Source organism: Lynx rufus, unplaced genomic scaffold (genome assembly GCF_022079265.1).
Source record: "Lynx rufus isolate CCGP_SWC_20201006 ecotype Redwood Valley unplaced genomic scaffold, mLynRuf1.p SCAF_33, whole genome shotgun sequence".
NCBI lineage: Eukaryota > Metazoa > Chordata > Mammalia > Carnivora > Felidae > Lynx > Lynx rufus.
Genome location: NW_025814849.1, coordinates 492,604 through 520,078, shown reverse-complemented (window position 1 = coordinate 520,078; position 27,475 = coordinate 492,604). Strand labels below are relative to the sequence as shown.

The following is a 27,475-nucleotide window of genomic DNA, read 5'->3' as shown; positions in this document are numbered from 1 at the left end:
CACAAGCTCTCCGGGGTCTGTTTGATAAGGGCACTAACCCCACAGATGGGGGCTCCCACCTCCTAATGCCACCATCTCGAGGTTAGGATTTCAACATGTGAATTTTTTTTTTAATTTTTTCAATGTTTATTTATCTTCGAGAGAGAGACAGAGAGAGTGCATGAGCAGGGGAGGGGCAGAGAGAGAGGGAGACACAGAATCCGAAGCAGGGTCCAGGCTCCCAGCTGTCAGCACAGAGCCTGACGCGGGGCTCGAACTCACAAACTGTGAGACCATGAGCTGAGCCGAAGCCGGACGTTTAACAGACTAAGCCACCCAGGCGCCCTTGCAACCTGAATCCTTGTTACTATGGGCCGCAGAATAGGAATTCTGGACCCATTACGGGTCCATATCTTCCTCCCCCAAACCTATAACCTTGGTCTAATCAAGAGGGAAAGAACCAGGCAAACAGATAGGGAGACATCTATATACGACCTGATTAGTCCTCCTCGAGACCAAGTGGATCGATCATCTGGTAACACAGAGGAAGATCTTCAGTGTGGAAGGCTGGACTCCCCCCCACTCCCCCCGGCTGCCATCACCATCAAGTTGCCTGAATGGCCATGTTCAGGTACAGGCTGTAAATTGCTCACCATCAATAGGACAGGCAGCCATGTTGGGCCAGTGCCTATGAAAAACAGCACAGGGGACTGGCCCTGGGACTGGTTAAAACCAAATAAAACGCCCTTTCAAAAGACACCGAGGTTTCCTCTCGATGCCTGGGCATATCACCTTTTATCTAGGTTTAAAGGCACGATGCAAGAAGTGATGCTTCATGGAGGCAGGCTGCGTTAAACTTTCAAAGCACAGAAAATTGCCTCCAGAAACTTCAAGGAAGAAAGGGGTTTTTTGGGGGGGGAGGGATCGGAGGAAGAGGCAACCCCTCAAAGCTTCATGTGATTGCCTCTGTCAAAGACGTGCACCAGATCTGAGGAGGACTTCATGGTTTCCAACGACACATGTCATGTCTTAATAATAAACGTGTCAAAATAAGTAAATAAATACATCAACATAATGACATACGGATACAATGATTTGACGGAGCAGCTGACGTTTCTGACAAACGTGCACCAATTTAAAAGGCCAAATAAAGAGTAGCCCCCGTTAGCATCAACTCTGCCAATGACCCTTGGTGGATTTCATCAACTGCCCATCAGAAATGTGGTGTAAGGGCCCCGATTTAAAACCACCATCCTGACAGACCCGGGAAACCTCCAACGTCCTCTGGCTCAATTTCTGCCTGCATAAGGGGACTACCAAAGTTAAATCTCACAGTAGAAATAAAATCTGCACAAAGAAAGGGCACGTCAGAACCCAAATGACACTTGAATTTCTAAGGAGAAACTCTCTTCTCCATTCTCATTTCACAAAGGAGCTACAACGCATGAACCCGGCACTGTGGCGATGAAGGCTGGGCTTCCCACAGCCTTGAACAGCGTAGCTGAAATTTGGGGATCTGGAGAAGGCATGAGAATCCTGCCAAAGGGCTGACTTGGGCAGTGTCTCTCTCTGGCCCCATCCCCTCCTTTTTCTGAGGTAACTCTGATGCTGACAAAGCAGCCTTGAGCTTAGAGCTACTGATATATATTTGGCACCTTACCTCTGATATCGTCCTCCCCAAACCTATAACCCCGGTCTAATCAAGAGGGAAAAAACCAGGCAAACGGATAGGGAGACGTCTGTATACTGCCTGAGAAGTTGAGTGCCAGGCCCTGTTCTAGAACCTTGAAGTCCGGGCTCAAATCCCAGACCCACCAGATATAGCTATGCAATGGGAGGCCCTTAATAGCTCTGAGCCTCACTGTCCCCATCTGTATGTGGGGCTAATAGTGCCGCCTTCTTCACAGGGGTGTTTTGGTAATGAAGGGGGATGGTGTGTAGCCTTGGCATTGTCCTTTGTAAGATCTGCTGAAAATGCCTGAAAATGCCTCCCACGTTGGCGCCTCTCCTAGACGGCTCAAAGCGTCCCACCCAACACAGAAGCCCCATTCCCTAAGACTACCCAACCGCTAGCTATCAAATTTTTGTATTAAAGACAATTCTGGAAGTCTGACACAACACAGTGTGAACAGTATATAAAGAAGGGCTTCCCAGGTCGCCTTCCCAGAAATGTTGACTTTCAAACACTTTTAAACCCCTACTCATCCTTCAAGGACCGGTTCCAATGTCACCTCCTCGGAGATGACTTCCAGGATTCCTCCCCACAGAACCCACTGTGTCCTCTTTACTCCCCTGCACTTGGGTCCCCATCCTGTTACCGTGCAGAGCCCCGCCCACGGGCTGTCTCGGCATCTGTCTCTTGCGCCAGAGTTTTGAGCATCCTGACGGAGCCCTGCTTCTAAAAAGGACTAATTGTTTACACTTGCTGAGACAGGCCACAGGGAGCCACTAGGTCTCGAGGAAAATGATGTTTTAAGATTAGTCTGGCAGCTGATAGCAGAGTGGGTTCGTGGGGAGAGGCCACAGGTGGCCACACGGACATTCTAGGAACGAGCTGCGTGAGCCTATATACTGCTGGGGATACAGTCCTCAACCAGCGAGGCCCCTCCTGGTCAGCAGGTGACTCAGATAAAGGAAGATACATTTTTCCAGCCATATCAGAACCCCCAAATATGGGCTTTTCTGCCCCCAACCAGCCATCTTGGGAATCAAGGAAACTTCTGAGTCGCCTTGAGACCTATGAACTTATTCCAGACATGGTATCACTCCTCAAAACATTCATCTGAGTAACAGAATGAAAAGAAAAGACTCAGACAGCGAGAGGATTTTTGCAGAGCACATAACCGATAACGGAGTGGTACCTAAAATACACAAAGACGTCTTAACACACAACAGTAACAGAACAAACAGCCCCAATTTAAAAATGGGCAAAAAAAAAAAATCTGAACACACCCCAAAGAAGATATACAGGTGGAAAATAAGCCTATGAAAAGACACTAAGCATCCTATGTTATCAGGGAATTGAAAATTAAAGCAATAACGAAACAACACTGCACCCCAACGAGAATGGCCAACATCCAGAACACTGCTGAAGAATATTTCCATATTGGCTCATCAACTGAAACAAATGCACCACACTAGTGCCGGATGTTAATAACGGGGGAGAACTCCCTATAATTTCTGCTCAATTCCTCTGCAATGTAAAGCTGCTCAGAAGAGTCTTAATATTTGCAAAATGTGTATCTGAAAGCTCTTTGTATCGGTCAGCATAGACTCCGTTATGCCTGGTAACAAGTGAGGCCAAAAATCAATGGCCTAAGATGACAAAGGTTCAGTAGTCACTCACACTACCCATCTTGGCCAGCAGTGGGCGCTGCTGCACACAGTCACTGACAAAGACCATCTGCATAACTAGACTGGAGGCAGGCGCCTTCTGAGCCCCCCCCCCTCCATCTTGGTTCTGTCCTGGCCACGCCTTCAGAGCCCAATTACAGCAAGAATCCTGCCAAGTCAGTTGAGAGGGAATACCCCCTCCCCCATCCCTGATGTGTGATCACTCTTCACATTCTAACCAAATTCCTCATCCCCACCCTTGATGTCTCATCACCGTGGCCTGCCCTCAGCAAGAATCTGGTTTGGTCCGTCTGGCCGGGGTCACCCCTGACCCCTGACAACTCCTCTTGGTCATGTGCCATCTACTGGCCCCACCCCCACTCTGTTCCTTGGCTATAAATCCCCACGTCTCTACAGGTGACACTGAGGGTCTCTTTTCCCTTTTTTTGCAACAGTTTCTGAACAAAATCCATCTTTACCGCCTGCGCTGGCATCTGGCTCTGGTCCTCGCTGCCGTCACTCGGAGGCCAGGCTGATGGGTGGGTTTTCAGGCATCCTGTTCTACCTGAGGCCACCCCTCCTCCAGATGGGAGTCCTTCTCCTGAATAACAATCATGACTAGAGTTGACAACCCAAAACCTACAACATTGCCACGGAGACAATATGATAATTAAAAAAGGAAGCAACCAAGTAAGGAGAGACGTTTGAAAAGCTTAAATTTGACCAAAAATCAAATCAATGGAACTTAAGCCTACAAGAACACAGCCTTGTCCCAACTACAAAATGATCCTTTGAGGCAATGCCCGAAGTTGGCAAAGGGACCAAGAACAGGGCACTCTCACACAAAGCTGGCAGTGTAAACAGAAAAATTTTATAAGACCATCGAAAATCTTAAACTTCATCACGTCTTGTGATCTACCGATTCACTTCAAGCACTTTCTCCTGAAGATTTACCTGTAGAAGAACTCAACAGACATTTTACATTTTTAAAACTTTTTCTTAATGTTTATTTACTTTTGAGAGAGAAAGGGACAGAGCGTGAGCAGGGGAGGGGCAGAGAGAGAGGGAGACCCAGAATCCGAAGCAGGTTCCAGGCTCCGAGCCATCAGCACAGAGCCTGACGTGGGGCCCAAACCCACAGACCCATGAGATCATGACCTAAACTGAAGTCGGACATTTAACCGACTGAGCCACCCAGGCGCCCCGACCTTTAACATTAAAAAAAAAAAATGTTTAAAAAGTATGTGTAAAGGGAGGAAAAAATGAAACGTGGTGAATAAGTGGGTAATCTATAATATTAATAAAATATTATACCACTATTAAATATCACCCTTAAAACTACAAGTTCATTGAAAGGCTCTGTGGATGTTTAAATTGTTGGGAAAAAATTGTTCATGTGTGCATATTTGTATTTTGGGAGAAAGAGAGTCCACCCCTTCCATTACTTTTTTAAAGCAGTTGATAATTATTGTTTCAAATATTTAACAACCTGAAAAGATGTTGCCAAATATTGAGTCTACACTGTTACAGAAAACAGCTTTCAAAGCTAAACAAATTCGAGTATTAGCGAAAACAACCTATTTTTGTACCTCGACGCGCATGTGAACACATACATACGTATATACTCCTCAAAATATTAACAATGGTTACCTCTGAATCATACACAGGTTCAGGGGTGACTTTTATCTTCTACGTCTTATTCCGCTGTCCTTTCTACATTTCCTGCAATTGAACATCTGTCACTTTTGAAGTAAGAAGGCTTCTATCATACCTGGGCTGAACCTGGCCGGAAGCATAAATTCACAAAAGAGTTTCACACTGGCTAGAAAAAGAGGTTGCGCATTTTTAAAATATTTCCCTTTTTCTTTTCTTTCGGGGCCTGATCCTTTTTGGGGGGTGGGGCGGGGCCCTTCGTTTCCCATAGGCAAACCCTGTTGCCACTCTGGAGCATGAATTACAGACACATCCGGGACACGACGTATTTCTATACCTTAAATCCTGGTTTTGAACTATTGTGGCAGCTGGTGCTGAGAGATCTCCAGGTGTCCAATGGCAAATTTCATTTTAAAGCTAAGAACTGTGTGTTTCTAAATCCATTATTTTCAAACCCTAAAATTGTTAAAAATAAAATACCTTTATCTTCTTATGGTGTTGGAATTCGTTACTATTTCATTCATTCTTATATCCCACTAATTCTCAACACTGTCTCTGCATTAAGATCACCCGGAGAGTTTTCTGTGCAATATCAATGCCCGTGACCCGCTGGGTTGTAAGGTCTAAGGAATGGGTACTTGTTAAAGACCCCCCCAGGCTATTCTGATGTGTATCCGGGATTCAGAAGCCTTGATTTATCCATTCAGCAAGCAGTCATTCAGACCCTGCATTAGCTTCCAACAGCTGCTATAACAAATTACCACGAACTTAATAGCCTACGGAAACAGATATTCATTCTGCAGAAGTTCTGGAAGCCAGAGTTCCAAAATCAAGGTACCAGCAGAGTCACGCTCCCACCTAAGGTCACAGGCGACAATCCATTCATTGCCTTTTCTGGCTTCTGGTGGCTCTAGGCATTCACTGGCTCCCTTGGCTTGTGGCCACTTTGCTCCAATCTCTGCCTCCAGCCCCATGGCCTTCTTCTCTGTGTCTCAGTTATTAGGACCCCTGTCATTGGATTGACAGTCATACACACCCCCCGCCCCCAAGATTCTTCACGTAAATGCCTCTGTGAAGACGCTTTTCTCCAAGTAAGGCCACGTTGACACGTTCCAGGGATGAGGACACGGGCTCTAAGGGCTGAACTCCTTCGGCTACTTACCGGCTCGGAGAGCTTGGGAAGTCATTTAAACTGGTCAGCCTACACATCCGTTAAGCAGCAGTAATGACAGTTATCTGCCTCCGAGGCTCTAACACTGCCGACTTTGGAAACATACTTTCCTAAAAGACTTACCACGGCATCTGACACCAACAATGGCATTGTAGGGTTTTTCAAAAGATTTTTAAAATAAAATAGCAACGGACAACAGAATCACCCAAAATTGTCCTCACAGACAAAACTAAGACGTTCTGTGTGTTCTACCTTTTACCTGCCGTTAAACCTTCTACAGCAAGAAAGACACCAGGGGCGCCTGGGTGGTTCAGTCAGTTAAGCATCTGATTCTTGGTTTCGGCTCAGATCATGATCTCATGGTTCGTGGGACTGAGCCCCAAGTCAGGCTCTGTTCTGTCAGTGCAAACTGGGATTCTCTCTCTCCCTCTCTGCCCCTCCCGCACTCATGCCCTCTCTCTTACTCTCTCTCAAAATAAATAAATAAACTTAAAAAAAAAAAAGGAAAGAAACCAATATAAACTGAGTCACATAGGAAAAACCATTCGTATTTAGAAACTGGGGGCGGCTACCACCATTGAACGGTCTTTGTCCTTCTTGAAAAAAAAAAATAAGTAAGAAACCTGAAGTGCAATGAATGATTTATCCTGGTTCGTGTTTTCTGAATCCATGAAATGACACTGGACATGGTGACTTTCTTACATCAACATTGCTTGCTGCTTAACGTTTAACGGTTAAATTTCAGAAAAAGCAGGGCACCTGGGGGGCTCAGCTTAGCGTCCAACTCTTGGTTTCAGCTCAGGTCATGATCTTACAGTTTGTGAGTTCCAGCCCCACATCAGGCTCTGTGCTGGCAATGAAAAACCTGCTTGGGATCTTCTCTCTCCCTCTCTCTGCCCCTCCCCTGCTTTCTCTCTCTCTCTCTCTCTCAAAATAAATAAACTAAGAAAAAAAATTTTTTTCAGAAAAAGCAAAGAGTGGGGCGCCTGGGTGGCGCAGTCGGTTAAGCGTCCGACTTCAGCCAGGTCACGATCTCGCGGTCCGTGAGTTCGAGCCCCGCGTCGGGCTCTGGGCTGATGGCTCAGAGCCTGGAGCCTGTTTCCGATTCTGTGTCTCCCTCTCTCTCTGCCCCCCCCCCCCGTTCATGCTCTGTATCTCTCTGTCCCAAAAATAAATAAAAACGTTGAAAAAAAAAAATTTAAAAAAAAAAAAAAAAGAAAAAGCAAAGAGTTTGTCAGGTTATTCAGAAGGGTGATCTGTTCGTCTGCCCCGCGGGTTATAACATTTTCTGGATGAGAGCAGGCAAAACAAAACTCCGGGAAGACTGATTCCAGATTTGCAAGCAGGGGAGCTCTCCACAGTAAACACTTGACTTTGACCTTGACTTCACCTTGAGCTGGGTTTACAAGAATGTGGGGATGTGTCTATCTCTTTAAGAAATCTGTTTTGGCGGGGCGCCTGGGTGTCTCAGTTGGTCGAGTGTCCGACTTCGGCTCAGGTCGTGATCTCACGGGTCATGAGTTCGAGCCCCGCGTCGGCTCTGTGCTGACAGCTCAGAGCCCGGAGCCTGCTTCTGAGTCTGTGTCTCCCTCTCTCTCTCTGCCCCTCCCCTGCTCACATTCTTTCTCTATCAAAAATAAATAAACATTAAAAAAAAAAAGAAAGAAATCTATCGTGGCATTTCTGCCTTTCTATCCTATGGAGAGGCACACGCCCGTTTCTGTGGTACTCCGTCCAGGTTTCCTCCCATTTGTAGGCAAGAGTGAGCTCTGTTTTGTGGTCTCTGACCGCAGAAAAAGTTGTGGCTCACTTCCTCTGAGGTTTGGGTCCCAACAACCACGGGAACCACTTCAGGAGCAGGCCTGTCTCAAGTCTTCCGGTTGCACGCGGCTTCCGTGCAACCCGCCTGTCACCTACCTCCCGTTCCCTGTGGTTCTGTGTTATCTGTTCTGCACGCTTTCGAATTTGCTTATTTTTCTAATCTCTTCTCCACTCCTTTGGTAACACTACTCTTTATCTTGTGGTTTTCATCTTTATTACTCACATTTCCTCACAACGAGCATTCATTAAAATATTTTAAATTAAGACCTTTACCGCCTTTCTAACTGAGCACGTCGGGTCTACCCGTGCAACACATTTTTAATTCTTATCACAGAATTTCAGGCAGTTTGTACATTATATTCTATTAAAAACTCTATTCCACCCAAGGTTGTCACAATGCGGAGATTACAGCTTTCTGACGGATGTTTTGTTAGGGATATATTCATATATTCACTCTGTTAGCCAGCAAACACGGTCCGTGAGCTTGTATTTCACACCTCGTTTGACATCGCGATTCAACAGCAAAGTACAAAGGGAAGCAATTATTTATTTAGATCATGGAATGAATTTCGGAGGGATATTAGGTAAGTATAGATTGTCATGCCAAAGCATTAATCCCTGCCCTTCTCACAGCCTGGGGGGAGGTCACACACTGGGGTCAAGGAGAAGGAGGACACCGGAACAGGGAGAGCGCCTCATAATCCTGTAACTCTGCTCAGGTAACGACTTTTTCTCCCCTGTAACTTTTTTTTTATCTCCAAAGAAAATGCAAAATGGATTCTCACAGTGATAACCACAGCGTATGCTTTGTCTTCACTTTGAAACATCACCACTTGATCGGCCAAATATTTCAACAAAATCGATTTCCTACCCATGGACCATGGATTCCCGCCCTTACACAGTCAGTTCCGACTCAGGACAGCTAGACTCAGTTTCGCTTTATGGTGGTGCGAAAGCAACACACCCCCAGTAGGAATTGTACTTGGAATCTCGAGTCTGGGTCCTGTCCCGGACCAGGGACCTGCAGCCCCACCCTCTCCCGCGATGCTGGGCAGAGGCCGCAGCTCCCAGTCAGCCACGCGGTCAGGAGGGTCGACAGGCAGTACACGGACAGCCACCTGCACCCACACGGCTGTCCCGTTTGTCACTTTCAGTACAGGATTCAGTCAACGGCACGCAATAGTCAACACCTCATTATAAAACGGGCTTTGTGGTGGACGATTGTGCCCAACCGGAGGCTCATGTCCGTGTTCTGAGCACGCCTAAGGCGGGCCAGGCTAAGCTATGGTGTTTGCTGGGTTAGATGGTTAAATGCATTGTTGACTTACGACATCAACTTACAATGGGTTTATAGGGAGGTTACCTCATCATGAGCCAAGGAAGATCTATACCCAAGACGTTCACCACCCACATGATGATTCCGGAGGCTGTAAGTCCAGGCATCCCATCCGGGCCCCTCCAGCGCCCCAGGACTGAGGTAACTGCAAGGTCCCCTCTCGTTTCTGGCCTCCCATAGCTTGCACCCCCCGGAACATCTCCCGTCCTCTAAGCCTGTGTCGTTCAGGCGGGCTGGCCACAGTGATGGGTTCTGGTGGGTCCGTGACGCAAGACAAGCCAAACAGAGCCAGTGGACCAGACAGGGAAGAACGGTGTCCTCCCCGAAGTGACCGCAGTGGCAGGACGGACACTGGGAGCTGCTGGTGGCCAACTCGCCACCAGGAGGGAAGATCCTGCTGGAGACGATGCCAACCCAGAGGAGAGACAGGAGACAGGCTGCTAAGGGTGCTGCTTGGCACCTGCACCCTGACGTCCCTGGTCCCCGCCCCCCTGCACGTCTCCATCCACAGGAGAAGCCCGAGTCCCCTTTTTGCTTGAGTTTCATCGGCACAGCACCGAACGGCAGCCACTGGACAAAGCCACCTGACCGACGCCACGGCAACCCAGAGGGAGCCCGGGCACCAGCGAAGCCACGACCCTCGGCAGGGTCCACGCCGAAGAGAGTGGAACACTGCTAGCTGACCGCCATCGCCCCACCCTTCTTCCCTTACAGCAAAGACCACCTCCCACTACGGCTCCCGGAAGCAGTGCCAGGCGTTCACTTCCCCAGACTGGCCGGCTTCTTGGGCAGAGGCAGGGAACCCACCGCTCACCCATGAGATCGGAAGGGTCCACGTCCAGGTCCCCTTCCCTGATAAAAGGCGGTAACAGAGGGGAAGCGGCCCGCCCCTCCAGTGTTGGTGCACAACTGGTGAGTTAGCCGTTCCTGCACCTGCTGCAGCCACCTTGCAACCGTGTGGGAACCAGAAGAAGGATGGCAGCTGGGGACCAGGTGTGAGAGACGGGGAGACGGGACGCGCCTGGGTGACACGGTCGCACTGCCGGATTAACCAGTCTCGTCGAACCACCCGCCCGAGTTTCTCGGCAGGTGAGGTGATAAAACCGTGTTGCTGCAGCCACGTTTTGGCGGGTACCCTACTGACCGCATACGGAAACACCTGAGCCAATATAAAAATCCTGGGCTCTCCCCATATACTGACAACTCCGGATGTGGGAAGGCTCAGCGGGCAGGCAGACAGATTCCCAGGGAAACCGTGGGCCACGTGAGGCCGCAGACTAAACGGCCGGCCAGGGATGGATGTAAAGGGGGACAACCAGAATGTTGAGTCTGGAGCGACCGTATTCCTAACAGAAGACTCGCGGCCCCTCAGCTGGACTCCCTTCTTTCCCTTTGAACGAGGTCCTCGAAGGGCAGGCAGGACAGCGTTCTAGCGGACGGAGGTTGGACCAGAACTCCATTGGAAGAGGCAAGCTGCACCCAGTCTCTCCGAGGTCGGGAGCCCCACCCACCCACCCACGGCCTCTTCCATTCACAGCGGTGGGCCTCCACGAGTTTAAATAGTCGAGGAGAAAGAAGAGACAGCAGGGGGTGACACCGCAAGGTGATACGTGACAGATCCCAAGACGCTTCCTGCCAAGCTGAGGTTGTGAGTCAGGGGCGAGGGGTGCGCGTCTAGGGCTCGTTCGCCCGATCCTTTAAGAGAGAAGGTGGTCACAACCGTGGGGACAGCGCCCCCTGCCTTAGTGGGGTCCCGATGCACGAGGCCTAGCAATGACCTCCAGGTGAGCGCAGCCCCGTGAAACCCAAAGCCGGCGTCTGAGCTGGAGGGGACACGTGCCAGCACCCAGGGGTGACGTCCGCAAGACGGCTGCCTCGAAGCACCGAGAGACGATTCCTCGGTCGTTACAGCTACCCTCTGTTTGCCCGTAAATGAGTCCACTTCCCCTTGCCTCTTAGATCATTTCCATGCTGCCCATTTCATTCTTCAATCTTTAGTGCAACCAGTAACAGTAATAAACTTAATTCTCAAAACACGGTTCTCAAACCCTGCACGTATGTGAGTGCAGGTCGTGTTTGAGACTGCTCACCTAGTTAGGCCATTGGCGTATAAAGAGCGTAAAGAATAAAAGCCTTCCGCAGCGGCTCAGCCCCGTAATGGAACCATCCGGAAGCCGATGGGCAAAAGGAGCACATTGCCCATTAAAGACAGAGGCATCAGCTCATCGATATGCACGTTGTTTTGCGATCAGCTACGCAGCCACCCGAGGCCCCCGCCGCCGAGGCCGCTGGGGGATGTCGGCTTACCTGCTCTGCGGGTCCGGGTGGTGGCCCACGCACGTGAGCGTGGCCGTGGTCTGAGAGCCACTGCTGTCTATTTCCTCCTGGACTGCCCACTGCTGCTCGCTGGTGACTCGAACGGCCGTTATCCTCACCCCTGCTGCTGCCTTAATTCTGTGGGGTGGGAAAAAGATGTACACATGTATAACACCGCTCGAGGTCAAGACACGTGCTAAAAATACAGAGCTAGAGCAGATCTCCCCTTTCCTCTGGGAGACGGAGGGAAGACAGGCAGGGAATGGCTTTCCTTTGGAAACTAAGTGTCCTGTTATTTTTTTTTTAATGTTTATTCATTTTTGAGAGACACAGAGAGAGAACACAAGCAAGAAAGGGGCAGAGAGAGAGGGAGACACAGAATCCGAAGCAGGCTCCAGGCTCCAAGCTGTCGGCACAGAGCCCGACGCGGGGCTCAAACTCACAATGTGAGATCGTGATCTGAGCCGAAGTCGGACGCTCAACCGACTGAGCCACCCAGGCGCCCCTCAGTTTCCTGTTACTTTTACAAGTGCCCCGGAGCAGGAGCCCCAGCATTTTGCCAAGCGCGTGTTACTTTACTGTTTCATGGACGTGCTGGGAACCAGACCTCTGTCCGCTGCAGGGACCGCGAGTGACGGGAATGAGGCAGAGGCGGCCAGGCAGGTGTGAATGGGATCTGGAGATGGGGAGGGGCCCCCACGAGGTGGAGAGAGCACAAAAGACTGGGGGCTGGGGAAGCCAGTGGACCCAGGAGGAAGTGGGCAGTCCGGGCCACACTGGGAGGAGAGAAGGAGGGGCACACTGTCCTCGGGAGAAAAATAAACACTGCATCCCGGCAGGACAGTGTGGCCAGGGACCGCCTGGCACAGCATGGGTTGTACAGCATTGGAACTCAGTTCCCCAAGGAAGAACCAAGGGACCCAGCTGCTTGCTCACCGAGAAAAGGCCAAGGAGAGCTCTCACAGCCTGCTTGTTTTGCATTTGTTCCCTGCTCCTCGAATGACCTGTGCTGCAATGAACCAGAGTATGTCTCCTCAGTGACAGCGGGGATCCCAAGGCATCACCCAAGTTCTCAGCAGCCTTGGGACCTGCCCGTGGACACACCGGGGACATGTCTGGGGAACAATCAGGAGGAAGGCAGATCCATTGACCGCCCACTGCTTCAGTGCCTTAAACAGGTATAAGTGAGCACAAAGGACGTGCTTGGGGGCACCTGGGTGGCTCAGTCAGTTAAGTGTCCGACTTCGGCTCAGGTCATGATCTCGGGGTGAGTTCCAGCCCCGCGTCGGGCTCTGTGCTGACAGCTCAGAGCCTGGAACCTGCTTCAGATTCTGTGTCTCCCTCTCTCTCTGCCCCTCCCCTGCTCGTTCTCTGTCTCTCTCTGTCTCAGAAATAAATAAAACATTAAAAAAATTATAAAAAAAAAAAAAGGACATGCTTGGACTTCCAAGTCCAGGGATGAACACTGCAGGGGTCACCGGGGAGCCTGAAGTCCCTCCGCTTCCCAGACGGAGGGCTGTGGACCAACAGGCAACGCTCACTGAGGCCCTGGGCCCCCTTTCCCACAGATACGTCCAAAGGAACACGATTCAGCCATAAAAAGGAATGAGGCGGGGCGCCTGGGCGGCTCGGTCGGTTGGGCATCCGACTTCGGCTCAGGTCATGATCTCCCAGTTCACGGGTTCGAGCCCCGTGTCACGCTCGCTGTTGTCAGCACAGAGCCCTTTCCAGATCCTGCCTCCCTCTCACTCCGCCCCTCCCCCCCCACTCTCTCTCTCAAAAATAAACAAACATCAAAACAAAAAAAGGAATGGGGCACTGGCACAGACTACAGGGTGGATGGACCTGAACCGCATCAGTCAATGCGGAAGACGACAGCCGCAAAAGTATGGAGACTGTGCGATTCCGTTGACGTCAAATGTCCAGAATAGGTACGTCCGTAGAGAGCCGACTGCTGGTTGCCAGGGTGGTGGCACCGTCCTGTGAATGTGCCAAATGCCACTGAACTGCTCCCTTAGATACTGTCAAGTTTACGTTATATGAATTGTTCATGGGTTCGAGCCCCACGTCAGGCTCCCTGCTGACAGCTCGGAGCCTGGAGCCCACTTTAGATTCTGTGTCTCCTTCTCTCTCTGCCCCTCCCCCACTCGTGCTGTCTCTCTTTCTCTCTCTCTTTCAAAAATAAACATAATAAATAAATAATCATTTATGAACACACACGCACACAAAAATCTTTGAGACCCGAAGAAGGGAACTTATGAAGGCAGAATTTCAACGAGCAGGAGAGAGAGTTCCGGACTCAAGGGTTGTCCTAAAGCTCCTGGCTTTGCTGCCAACGTAAGGAGCCCGGGGGTGGAATTAGGAGATTCAAATCCTTGCAGACCCAGTTAGAAAAGAAATGCTTCCGCCTCCTTTCTTCTCCTTCATACAGGTCCTTACACAGATGCTCTCACACTCAGCTGCGAGCCCTCGAGCCCCGCGTTCCGGAGAAATCCCTGCCCATCCAGCGACGCCCCCAGGAGGTGCAGATGCCAAGCTCTGACGGGCTTGGCATTAGGGCTGCAGACACTGTCACTTTTTTCCTTGTCCCCCATCCTCCTCCCGAGCCACCTAGGCGTCCTGTGACCCCCCTGCCTGACCCAGAGTATACCACGAACATTTCTGACCCAGTGCCCTCCTGCAGTCCCAGGCTCCTTTGGTTCTGGAAGCCCTCCCCCCCCCCACCCCCCGCCCCCAAGCCGCAGCAAAGTCAGACCTGAGAGGGTCACCCAGCGGCATCCGCAATCTGGAACACAAGGGGATCCAGAAACTTCAGTGCAGTTAATTTCTGGGCACAGAGGAAGTCTCAAGAAAACGAATACCAACCTCGCCCCCTTCCAGGCTTTCTAGGGTCCACCCCTCCCCCAGAAACGGACTTTCAAGCTGCCAAAGTACCTTCCAACACTGCCACAAAGACTTGCCAACTTTCATACACACTAGGGATGGTAACTGTGAGCACCACAGTCACAACTGAACTGTCTCCATCAGGGCAGAAAGCCATGCTGGGCAGAGGCACTGCATCCCCGTGTTCTTCTCATTTCAACTATTATTATGAATTATCACTATCATTACCCCCAGCAACCATCCACTGTAGCAAAAAGCAGACACTTGCCCATTGGCATGGCTAAAACAAAGAGAGAAAACAGCAAGTGTTGATGCAGACGTGGCTGGAACTCGTCCGCATCGCTGGAATGAGGGAATCTGGTTCCGTTTCTCGGACAACGTCTACCAACCTGGATTTCTATGGGTCCTACAGCCCGGCATTTCCACCGCTGGCCGTATATATGCCCACGAGAAACGCAGGCACGTGTTCCCCTTAAAGCTCCAAATGGAAACGGCCTACGCTGCTCACCAACAACAGAATAGATAAAGCATGTGAAACACGGTGCAGCAGAAACAAGGGTGAGCAGTCTACCACCGCGCAAAACAACACGACGAGCCTCCAAAAATAATGTCGGGCGAAAGAAGCCAGATACGAAAAACTGCACAATCCCGTTTGCAGAACGTCTGAAACGGGCAAACGGGTCCATGAGGTTGAAGTCTGTATCGTGGTTACTCTTCCGGGAAGTAACGGGAAGGGCTCCCAAGGGGGGGGCTTCTGGATGTGGCTGCATGGTGGGTTTTGAGAACTTACCAGGCTGGGCTCACTTATGCGCACTTCCTCGTACACACATCCTAGTTCAGTATCGAGTTCAAATAAAGCAGGCAGACCTCATGCTTCTAACGGGGATGCCACGTTGCAGCCAGGGGGGTGTGACTTCGCCCCTGGTCCAGCCTCGGGACGAGTCAGACTTTCGCCACCCTGGACACACACACGGGCTTCTTCCCCCAACTTCCTCCACCCCTTGAGGTGCCCGGGGCCCCACCCTTGTTCTGAGGGACACAGAGTAATCTGAAACCTTGACCTTGTCTATGATGGGGAAGAGTCTTAGAATCCCGATGAACATCCCTCTTGGTTGGAGCAGAAGCAGGAGCAGGTGACATCCCAGCTGCTGGACACAAGCAGTGAGAAAGACATCTGGCTTCCAGGCCAGTGTCTGCCCAGCAGGGACTAGAGACAGGGCAGAGACCCGCAGCTTCTGCACCTCATTCCCCCTGTAACTTTCCAGCCCACAGCATCAACCATCTAGCAGGGCACAAGACAACTCGCTCGGTGAGTCCATCTGAGTCTTTGTTTCTTATACTTAGGCCAACCGCTTTAAGATTACTCAAACCTCAGCAGGAGTTTTGACCCGTCTGGTTGTTTACACGGTGGAGGTGCAGTAAAGGATTAATCCTCTGCGCTGACAGACTCTCCTCTTTGTGATCACAACGTGGCTGCAGTAGCTCCAGATCTCACATCCTCATCCACCAAAGGAAAAGCAAGATTCTCTCCCTCAGAACAAAATCCTGGAGCTAGGTTTTCATAGGTTGAATCAGATTGAGGAGTCCCCCCCGGACCACTAACTGTGGCCTAGGGGGGCAGACGAACAAGGCTCACTGGGTTAGCCAGCCAACCACCGTCCCTGCACTAAGGGTAAAGTTAAGCCCGAGGTGCCCGGGTGGCTCAGTCGGTTGAGCGTCCAACTTTGGCTCAGGTCACGATCTCGTGGTTTGTGAGTTCGAGCCCCGCATCGGGTTCATCGCCGTCAGACTGTCAGTGTAGAGCCTGCTTTGGAGCCTCTGTCCCCCAGTCTGTGCTCTTCCGTTCCTCACACACTCCCCAAAATAAGTAAGTATTTAAAAAAAAAAAAAAAAGGGTAAAGTTAAGCCCATCTGAATCACATGGCAGTAACCATCAGTGGCTCCTAAAAAGAAATTCAAGTGGCAACGGAAGAAATGAAAGCTGCGTATCAAAAGCACAAGCCTAAAGGCCAATTACTGAGGTCCTACCCCCCCCCCCAGCACAAGTTATAAAACTGTTCTAAATTCCAGTTCTTGGTCCAAATCCTTCCCGATTTTAGATTATCTTTGTTAGAACAATTTGAGCCCAGAAAAATCCAAGTCCTGAATATTCATCACATGTGTTTTAGAGAAATATTTTTAGGCTCGGTGATATTCTTAACACTTGTCATGTATAAAAACAACAATATCTAAAACGATGTGGAAACTATTAATGGTCTCTGCACGGCTAATGAGCTTGGGGGATCTGGGGGCTGAGCGAGGAAAAGGTGTGACCACTAGGTGGCAGGAGCACACAAGAAGCCCGATCTGGGCAAGGCTTGGACAGGTTCGCATGCTGGGGGAGTCCCTCCTAAGCCTAAGCTTCACCAGAGGATATGGCGCCACCCCAAAGGGGAGGGGGGCAAGAGAGGAGCGGGGAACAGGAGGATCAGAGAGGCGGTTTCTGTGTCTCCATGATGTCCCTAAGCAACATGGCGGCACATCTACAGATCACAGAGCCCCAAAGGGCAGTGGCAGCCTGGGGGCTTCTAACCAGAGTTCACGGCTAACAGACGTTGGGCACAGTTTTGCAGGGTATGGAAAGCAGGCAGGCTCCAAATGGCTAAAAATATGCTTATTTGGGATATCTTTGTAACAATCAGATGCGTAACAATTTGGAGTTTGGAGCTGGCAGGATGTTGAGCTAACAAGTCCCAGTCTGTTGCGAAGAAATAAACAATACAGGAGCCAAAATACAGGGACCATCTTTGGCTCCTTTCTGTAACAACTACTTTCTGATATTCATCAACAACTTAGTTTCTATTTCCATAGGACCCTCATTATAGAATGTTTATCTGCCTGCCTGTAGTTACGGGATTACACCGGGAAGAATACATTGGCATACTCGGATTTGTCGATGAGCCGACTCTTCAGGTAAAGAGTCCCCCACTCACGCGTGGCCCCTGGATGACAGAGCTCCTGTCTCCACCCACCGCTCCCTCATCCGTGCCATTTGGGTTTGGTCCTGTGCTGCTGGCTGTCAGCCAGAAACATAATGCAAATCGACGGCAACGTGAAAACTGCAGATCTTGTAATACTGGAGGACTGGCCGATGCCAGCAAAGACACGGAGGAAGAGAACCCGAGAGGAGTCCACCAACGGCCGCGCAAGAGATCCGTATGGACGGTTAACAAGGGAACCAGAGAAGACCAGCAAAAATGATAGTTTCTTCCAAGGAGAGCAGTTTGAATAGCAAAGCGTGGTGACGCTCTTGGGGAAACTGGGGAAGCCCTCAAATATCTCCGCTAACTTGATCCTTGCGGTGATCCTACGACAATGTCTAGTGTGACGCGAAAAACGTGGTGCCGCACCGTTGTGTAAAATTGGAGGAAAGGAACAAACTGGCAGCAGGAAATGCGTGCTTTGCTCTGAGTGGCACAGAGTGGGAATTACTGAACCTAAGGTTTGCTTAATATAAGATAAAATAAACTTGTCGTCACTTCTATTTCATTTCTCAAGGAAGAAAAAAAAAATCCCAATCAAGTTTCCTTTTGCGCGCTACTGTCTATGAGACTTTATGTTCCCATCAGCAGATTCGTTTCAGCTGGTCGAATATTCTCAGATGAAAGAAAAACCCCTAACAGTCTTGTAGCTTTGAATAGCAACGCTCTAAAAAAATGCATATTTTGAGTGTGTAAAAATACACTCACATTCTGTACTGGTGGGGAACCTGCCTCCTTCTGGTTCCGAGAACAACGTGTACCTTCCAACCTTTGCTCTTGTCGGTCCCTGTGCCTGAAAGCCCCCCCCCCCCCAGGAACTTCTCCCTAATCTTGAGGTGTGGGAAAATGGGAAATTAAGAGAAAACAAAGGCTGCCAAGGGCGTGGGAAGGGAGGCAGGCATTGGGACGCTGTGGACGAGAAGCTTTTGAACTTTCAAGCACATCAGAATCACCTGCTGCCGGTTCCAAACGCCTAGACCGAATTTCCAGAGACCGTAATTCACCAGGTCTGGGGCAGGACCCAACAGGGCCGTGTTTTTAAACAAGCTGCCGTTATGATATATGTGGTCCTCAGAACACTCCTCGGGGAACGGCGTTTGGGACCCGTTCCAGAGGCTCACATTCTGTCAAGGAGAGTGAAGCCAGGGAACATCTGGTGTGCCACATACTCTCTGAGACAAGCCCAGCCCTGGGCACCGGAAGCACTTTCGGGGTGTGATTCAGGAAGACTGGAAAGATACTTTTAATTTGGATTCGCCCAGCAAACCACTTTCTCTGTGATGAATCAGCCAGAGAGAGAGAGATGTATGCGTGTCCCGCTAGGCACCTGGAGGCCGGCAAAGTCAGGCTCTGCTGAGAGCTCCTTTCAGACCACGATTTAAGCTTGCAGAGACCGCAGGGCGGGGCCAAGGGTCTGGGAGGCAGCTCACCACACTGGACCTGCCAAGAGGACCACAGGACAGGTGTGGGTCCCCTCCTACCCAGGTGGCTGAAATCCAGGACGCTGAGGATACAGAGTTTGGGTCTCTGAGTCTGAAAGAGAACAAGAGTCATCCTGAAGGACAGACACGGAACCCATGCTGGAAGAAAGAGCGCACAGTCCTTCCGAGCAGAGTGTTGCGGGATAAGCGTTTCAGCTCTGAGCACAGGAAGACGCAAACAGGGATCTGGATGTGCACGAGAACTCTCCCCAAGCCACCTGCTGGCTCCTTGGAGCTCCCTCTCCTCTCTTGTACCGCCGTTCCATCTTCTGTCTAGGACAGTCAACTTCTAAGCGAACCCGACACACAGCTTCTGACAAATCAGGAAGTTAACGTTTTTACAAGCAAGAGAATGGTTTTCGTGATGGCAACATTTCACTCACAACAGGTGCCTTGATCTTGTCACGGTGTTTGTTTGTTTGTTTACCTCCTGGGAGACAACTAGGTATCGGGGAAAGTCGATTTGTAAAGCAGCGGGGGCCCTCGGAGCAAGAAACAATGATAAATAAGAAAGCTTTCTGCTATTTCTACTATAATTCTAGAAATTTATTCTCCACTCTGGCCAAGGCAGCCCAGAGTATGGAAATGCCAGGGGGTTCACCCCTGCAGGAAGCCCCGCTCAGCCTGTGAAGCCTGCTCTGCTGTGCCTCGTGGAGATTGTAATTACATCGTTTCCCCATCCGAATGCTGGCTTCTGCCGTACAAGCATTTCTTCCCTGACTCGCGCTTTAGGGACATGTGGCCAAACTCCAATCACAATGCCTTCCACAGGTGATGTAACAGAACAAGTCTGCCCCGAAAGTTCCTGCCGGTCTCCCCTACTCTGCTGCAGCTGCAGTACCAAATGGCCACAAAGGGCGGAGGGGAGCGCAAGACAGCAGAAAGGTGTTCTCTCTCAGTTCCACTCAAGGTGCTGCAGGGCGGGTTCCTTCTCAGAGAATCTGTCCCATGCCTCTTCCCCAGCTTCTAGAGATTCTGGACATCCTCGGCTTGTGGACACCTCTCTCGAAACTCAGCGTCCGTCTTCCCACGACTTCTCCCTGTATGTGGATCGGAGTCTCTCCTCTTCTTACAAGGACACGGGTCATTGGATTTAGGGCCCGCAGGAATCCGGTAGGCCCTCATCTCAACCCGTTACATCTGCAACGATCCTCTTTCCAAGTAAGTTCCCATTCCAAGGTTTCAGGGGGACATGAATTTGGGGGACACGACACCTTCTCTACAGGCACAAAAGCCGAAAAAAGAAATAAGTAACAGGGGCACCTGGGTGGCTCAGTCGGTTGAGCGTCCAACTTCGGCTCAGGTCATGATCTCACAGCTCGTGGGTTCGAGCCCCAGTTGGGCTCTGTGCTGACAGCTCGGAGCCTGCAGCCTGCCTCGGATTCTGTGTCTCCCTCTCTCTCTCTCTGCCTCTCCCCTGCTCATGCTCTGTCTCTCTCTCTCTCTCTCAGAAGTAAATAAAAACATTTTTAAAAAATTTAGGGTCTATTCACTGAGTATCTACGACATGCGAGGTGTTAACCATCTCCTCTGTGCAGGACAAATGGACAGTCCTAGGAGACAGACAGACAGAACAGTGAAGCCACCACAGACTTGGAAGCTACATTTTTTTTTTTAATTTTTTTTTTTCAACATTTATTTATGTTGGGACAGAGAGAGACAGAGCATGAATGGGCGAGGGGCAGAGAGAGAGGGAGACACAGAATCGGAAACAGGCTCCAGGCTCTGAGCCATCAGCCCAGAGCCCGACGCGGGGCTCGAACTCACGGACCGCGAGATCGTGACCTGGCTGAAGTCGGACGCTTAACCGACTGCGCCACCCAGGCGCCCCGGAAGCTACATTTTTGTCTGGCTTAAAATCCAAACTCCAGCTGCGTGACCCTGGAAAGTCACTTAGCTCCTCTGTGCCTCCGTTTTCTCATCTGTAAAATGGGACTATTAATGACAGTACCCATCTCACAGCAGAGCCTGCACATAAGAAGGACGATGCAGCTGGTGGTGACAAGAGGGGCACCAGCCTGCCCCCAAATGCTGACATTCCAAAGAATCATCCCTTGGTGCTAAAATGTTTCAGGGACAGATGAAAAAGTACAGAAAAGTGGGGCGCCTGGGTGGTTCCGGCGGTTAAGCCTCCGACTTCGGCTCAGGTCATGATCTCACCGTTCATGAGTTCAAGCCCCGTGTCACCTCTGTGCTGACAGCTCGGAGCCTGGAACCTCCGAGCCTGGAGCCTGCTTGGGATTCTCTCTCTCTCTCTCTCTCTCTCTCTCTCTCTCTCTGCCCCTCCCCTGCTCGCACTCTCTTTCTCTCAAAAATAAACAAACATTAAATTTTTTTTTTTTTAAAGTGCATTAAAGCTGTTGTGCGAGCCATCCAGCAAGTTCCCGGCCCTGCTCACCCCACCCACAGAAGACCAGGCAGACTGGTGGAGTCAACCCGGCAGGCAGCCCCCCCTCGAGGCAACACTTGGACTGCCCACTGGGAGCCGCGCATGCCCAGTCCACGATGTTCCCCTTGTGCTGACTCCACCCTCGGCTTCAGGGATTGGTTGGTGTGTAGCCAACCAAAGCACGGTGTCCTCCTGAACAGGGATTGGTCCGAGCAGAAACCACATGACCCAACCACACCAATCGGAAATAGCCCATCGCCTGGCCCCACAGCTGATGGGCTCGCGAATAGACACGTAGGACTCAGGATCTGTTGGGGAGAGTGGGGCTCAGCTCTTGGTTCACTAAGCAAGCAAGTGTTGCAAGAATCCGCTTCCTGCCTGAGCATGAAACCAACAGGTGGAAAGGGATGGCTTCCCAGCCGCAGTGTCCGAGCATCTGGATTCAGCCAGACCTGAGGCTGCCTTGGCACTTTTTTGTTAGGGGAGCCAGGAAAGTTCCTTCACGCCACTTTGAGTTTGGTTTCCTCTATTTGCAGTTGAAAGTGAACTGACGAAAACACACAGGTGCTGACATTTCTGCCACTCAGAGGACCAAATAAAATCGCAAAGTTCACAGAAGATACACAAAGTTCCCCTGCAATCCAAGGACAAAAGAACAGGTGGCGGAAGGACGTTCAGCATGTCGACCATCCTTGTGAGTGCTGAGAGCAAATATTAAATAAAAGGAATCTATGGAAACAGTCCAAGATGCTCTCCCTTTGCCATACCCATCATTTCAGTATTAAATGTTAATAAACAAAGCTAAGGCATAAAAAATTCAATTCATAACACAAAAATAACCTGACCTTTTATGGAACTAAACTCATTTTCCATCAGACCTGCTATTTGTACAGTATTTGGTGATATAAATTCTCTAATGCCTGGTAAAGAATCATTTTCCCTAGTAATTTAAAGCTCTTTGTGAGCCACAATGAGTTTTTTCCATCTCCTCCTCTCCACCCAGACATAGTCAAGGGCTCACCCTGACAAGCTGGTATGTCCTGTCCGTGAAGACTTGTCAGTAACCTGGGTACTCACAGGCACCAAGAAACACACACACAAATCCATATTCACAACTTTATCTACCATCTACAATGTGATCACCTGGAGTTATTTTTGCAACACAGAACTTTCTCCCCTGAGTCTCAGATACATGGCCAAGGGAATACCTTGACATCACCTCTGGACACCATTATGCTGTGGGCGGTGACAAGAGTGTCATAAACCAGCCTGCCTTTTGAAGTCTCAAAAGAAAATCAAACTCAACATGCTCAGAACCCAGCCCACAATACAAACAACCACCTTGCTTCTCTTGTCGTCCTTGGGAAAGAACCGCTGTCTCAGTCTGTTCAGGATGCTGTAATAAGATACCGCCAACTGGGGAGGGGGCGGGGGGCTTAAGCAACAGAAATGCATTTCTCACAGTTCTGGATGCTGGAAAGGCCAAGGTCAAGGTGCTGGCAGATTCTGTTCCTGGTGAGGGCTCTCCTCCTGGTTTGTAGACCGCTGCCTTCCTGCTGTGTCCTCACATTATGGAAAGCAGAAAGAGGAAGTAAACTCTCTCCTACTTCTTTCTATAAGGGCACTAATTCCATCATAAGGGCTCCAGCCTCGTGACTTGCGTACCTCCCAAAGGCCCCATATCCAAATACCACCACACTGGGGATTAGGGTGTCCACACCCACATAGTGATGGGGGGAGGGAGGAGGAGATTCAGTCCATAGCAACCACCGTCCGCCAAAGTGCTCAAGCTAGAAACTTGGGGATCACCCTTGGCACCTTCCTTCCGATGACTGCCTCCCCGTGCCTCTCTCCACGTCCCCTGCGTCTTCCTCACGTGTGTCGCTGCAATACACATCTACAACCATTGCTACAAACCACACCTCCATGAGGGTGAGCTGCTCAAAATCCTCAGTCATCAAAGCTCCGAGCTTAAAACCCACTGCTTACGCCAGTGTGAGGACACATCCAAATGCCTACAAGGCCCTGCCTGGTCTGGACCGTGATGAAACTGCCTAACGGAGGAAGTGGTGATGCTGATCATTTAGTGGCTACATAGACTCTGGAACCAGGCTTCCTAGATTCAAATCCCAGCTCTTCCATTTGCCTGCTCGGCGAGCTATATCACCTCGCTGAGCCTCAGTCTCCTCGTCTGTAAAATGGACTCACAGTAGCTCACTGTAGCCATCTTACAGGTGTCGGATGAGGACTGAATTAAAAGCACTTAGTAGGTGCTGTTTTGGCTACCTCTCTAAGTTCATGGCTCCACGCTTCTCTACTGGCCCTTCTCTATTCCCTAGAAGCCCAGAACTTTTTCCCCACCTGGCTTTACTGCTCATTCTCTGTTTGTCCTGCAGATTGGTTTTCTAGCCTTCTCCTCTTGTCCGTACTGCTGGAGGCTGGTGGCCATGAACAGCATCACAAGGGTTCCCTTGTGCTCCCCTGACCTCCCTCTGGCTTCCAGGGGGGTCCAAGCAACAGAAGGCACAGGAGACGAGGTGCTGAGAGAAAAGGCTGTGGTTTTTACAGCCCTGCCTTCTCCCTGCGGGTGAGGGTGGCTGCTGCGTTCCCCTCCCTGTGAACACGGCTCCCGTGAACAAGCCTTGGTGCCCCCGAGGTTTGCTCTCCTGATTCCTGTGATTCCCCTCCCTGCCCTCGCCTCCTGGGCCAGGGTGGTAACTGCTTACCACTGTCACCCATCCTGGTGCCTTCCCACCCTCCACTGGCTCCCTTCACCCCGCCCCTACCCTGGTCCAAAGCCCCCCTTCATTAAATTCTCTTCGGGATATGCCAGCTCTTTCCCGCCTGAACCCTGATTGGTTCAGGCCTTTGCATATACTGTTCCCTATGTCTGAAGCTTTTTCCCTCCCACACTCCCCCTCCCAACTATCTGGATCACTCCTACCCACTTTTGACTCAACTTAATCCACACCCCAGAAAAGCCTCCCCAGATACATGGGACCAGGTTAGTTTTTGTTTTTGTTTTTTTCTTTTATTGCATCTTGATTTTTCCTTCTCGGCACTTATCACAACTAGTACTAAATAATGATCCGTGTGAGTTTTTACACACGTTATCGTTCACCTGACTGTAAGACCCATAGCGGCAGAGAGGACAGACATGTTGCTTGTTTTCATTATATCCCCCATCTCACACAATGCTTTACACACACTTGGTGCTCGGTCGCGCACTTGTTGAATCAATCACACAGTCCAACAACGGAAATCTGTAGGTCCTGCAACGGGAATGCCCAGGCTTTGTCCAATGCAGGAAGCAGCAATGCAAGCTGATGGCCCAAAGCCACTCGGGTGGCTTCTCAACCTAAGAGAGGTGCTCTCGGAAGATCATTACACCTGCCGCGTCTCGGTTATCGACACAGCTGCTCACTACGAATGCTCCCTGACCAAACTTTGTGTCAGACCCTATGTAGGAAGTCTGGGCACTAAAGGCAGGCTGAGTGGCAGGGAAGCTGGCATGGACCTCGAGGCCCCAGGACGCCGGTGGACCCAACGTCGTGCGTCACTCAGTAGCGGCAGCAGAAGCAGCACCTCGCGTTCAGTTACCGCCCAAATACTTGCCAAGTGACTTTCACACATATCATCCCGTTTGTTCCTCATGAGAACCTGTGAGCTGCTGCAGGGGAATTATTCACACGCCCACGACCGCACAAGTGGGGAGCTGCAGAACAGAGCTGGACCCCCGTGGCCACGGGTCCCAGCCCACGGCTCCTCCCAGGAGGGGGCGAGCCAGCCTTGCCCACACGGGCTTTGCGCCCTCCTGGCTGGGGAAGATCTTGACTGCTCCAAGGGGAAGTGCTCCAAACCTGTCCCCTCCAGGGGCCCTTTCGCCCAGCACAGGAAGTGCCTGCAAATGCAATGTAGCAAAGGAGCAAAGAACGTATCTCCAGGCCCCAGTGCCTGGGTTCAAAGCCAAATGTTGCCACTCTCCACCCGTACAACCCAACACCAATTATTTTAGCCTCTTTGAGTCTCAGCCTCCTTCTCTGCAGGATGAGGATAACCACGTCTGCTTGGACGGTAGCCTTGGGTATGGAATGAATGAATGCATTCACATCACACAGCACAATGTCCACAGCCCAACTGTCCCCGGGAACCAGGCAGGTAACACAGAGGTGAATAGCTGAGCAGGTAGAGAGACTACTGTAAACTGGTCCCCAACACATGCCCTGGTCTAATGGGACGCCCCATGAGCAACCTGTACTTCGACCTACAGAGGTAGCCCTCTGGTGACAAGACCTTCCACCTGGGGGGCTCCGCCCGCTCTGCAACATGACTTTGGACCCTCCTCATTGCAAGAGGTCTGCAGCCCCAAGGCTACCCTGGAGGAGGCGTTCTCGAAGGAGTTTCTGCTTCCTCACACAGCTAACGATTTTGCTCCATTTCCTCAGTCCAGGAAATTAATCTCCCAAGACCACACGGGACACAGTAAATACGTCAAACACATACATACATGCACGCACACACACACACACAGTGCTCTTTCGTGCTTTGGGGGGAAAAGGGCTCATTGGTGCAGATCCTAAGATGGGAAAGGAGAAAAGGTAACGTCTCAATTACCCACTGAGGGACACACAAAAGACCACGGAGACCAAGCTGCAGTGGACACTGCCTTGCGTGGCCTTCCTACAAGGGAAAATTCTGTCCTCTGCACACAGCCCAGAGACCCATCTGTTCCTGAACAAGTGAATAATCAGAGCACCCATTTGGGTACCTATGTTCGAGGATCCAGTATTTCTAGCTGTGTTTGTGACGTAAGTTCCAGTGTTATACACAGAGACTTGGGAAATGAGAAGCAGAAATATTTCTTAATCCTTCTTTCTCAAGAGGGACTTCCTGGGGCCCCTGGGTGGCTCAGTGAATTAAGCAACCAACTTCAGCTCAGGTCATGATCTCGCAGTTCGTGGGTCCGAGCCCCACCTCAGGCTCTGTGCTGACAGCTCGGAGCCTGGAGCCTGCTTTGGATTCTGTGTCTCCCTCTCTCTCTGTGCCCCTCCCCTGCTCGTGCTCGCTCTCTCTCTCTCTCTCTCTCTCTCAAAAATAAATTAAAAAGTTTTAAATAAAAAATAAAGTAGAGATGCCTATGTAACAGGTCATAAATACAACCTGAAAAGAAAAAAAAGGTAAGCGCTACAAAGAGACCAGATTTCTGTCTGGGATACCCAAAGCCACAGACGTTCAGAAACATCCTTCTTAGGCAACGTCTCCCCTGTGCCTCAGACTCCTCAACTGTGGGTCATCACTTCAGAAACAGTCTTCAGAGGAATAGAAGTCAAATACCCCGGGGTCTTAGAGAGCTGGAGATTTACTTCGAGCTGGGCTACCAGCTCCCTGTGTGATATTAGCCAGGTCACGACACTGGCTGCTGTGTGATGCCTGAACAGCCTCGCCAGCCTGCATCATTTGGTTCTTATCTTTGCAAACTCAGAAACATACTCAGATATTATTGGACCCAAGGGAAACCACCTCCTTTATTATGTTTCTATTTATTTGTTTCGAGAGAGAGAGACAGCACGAGCAGGGGAGAGACAGAGAGAGAGGGAGAGACAGAATCCTAAGTAGGCTCCACACTGTCAGCACAGAGCACGACGTGGGGCTCGATCGTGACCTGAGCCGAGATCAAGAGTGAGATGTTTAACCTACTGAATCGCCCAGGAGCCCCAGAAACCACCACCTTTCTGTTCCTCCTAAAGCCGAGGTTATGCCCACCTCAGAGTCCTTGCAATGACTATTCTCCTGCTCTCCCGGCTCTTTGGTTGTGACCGCCCAACTTCATCCAGCCTGTTCGCTCACTGAATATTCACCCAATCACAGTCTCGTCACCTTGTCGTACCACCCTAGGCATTTTCAATTGCAACAAACAAACCATGAGGTAGAAAACCAGAATGCAACAAACCTTCACGTAAAGAACGAAAGTGCAAAAACAGGCAGAATCTACTAATTTGCTCACGTGTGATGGACATTCTTTTTCATTAGCTGGCAGTGCTACAAAAATCACTTTCAATTCACCAGTGCCCAATTTATTTTTTTAATGCTTAT

General features: G+C 50.4%; 1 protein-coding gene across 1 annotated transcript in view; it reads right to left on the bottom strand.

The window, feature by feature from the left end:
• The window catches only part of TMEM132B (transmembrane protein 132B), a 216,224-nt gene that overhangs the window by 158,396 nt on the left and 30,353 nt on the right, over positions 1-27,475 (bottom strand). Inside the window, exon 3 of the mRNA XM_047093190.1 lies at positions 11,601-11,747. Coding sequence (XP_046949146.1) covers positions 11,601-11,747 — 147 coding nt within the window. The remainder of the gene's footprint in view (positions 1-11,600; positions 11,748-27,475) is intronic.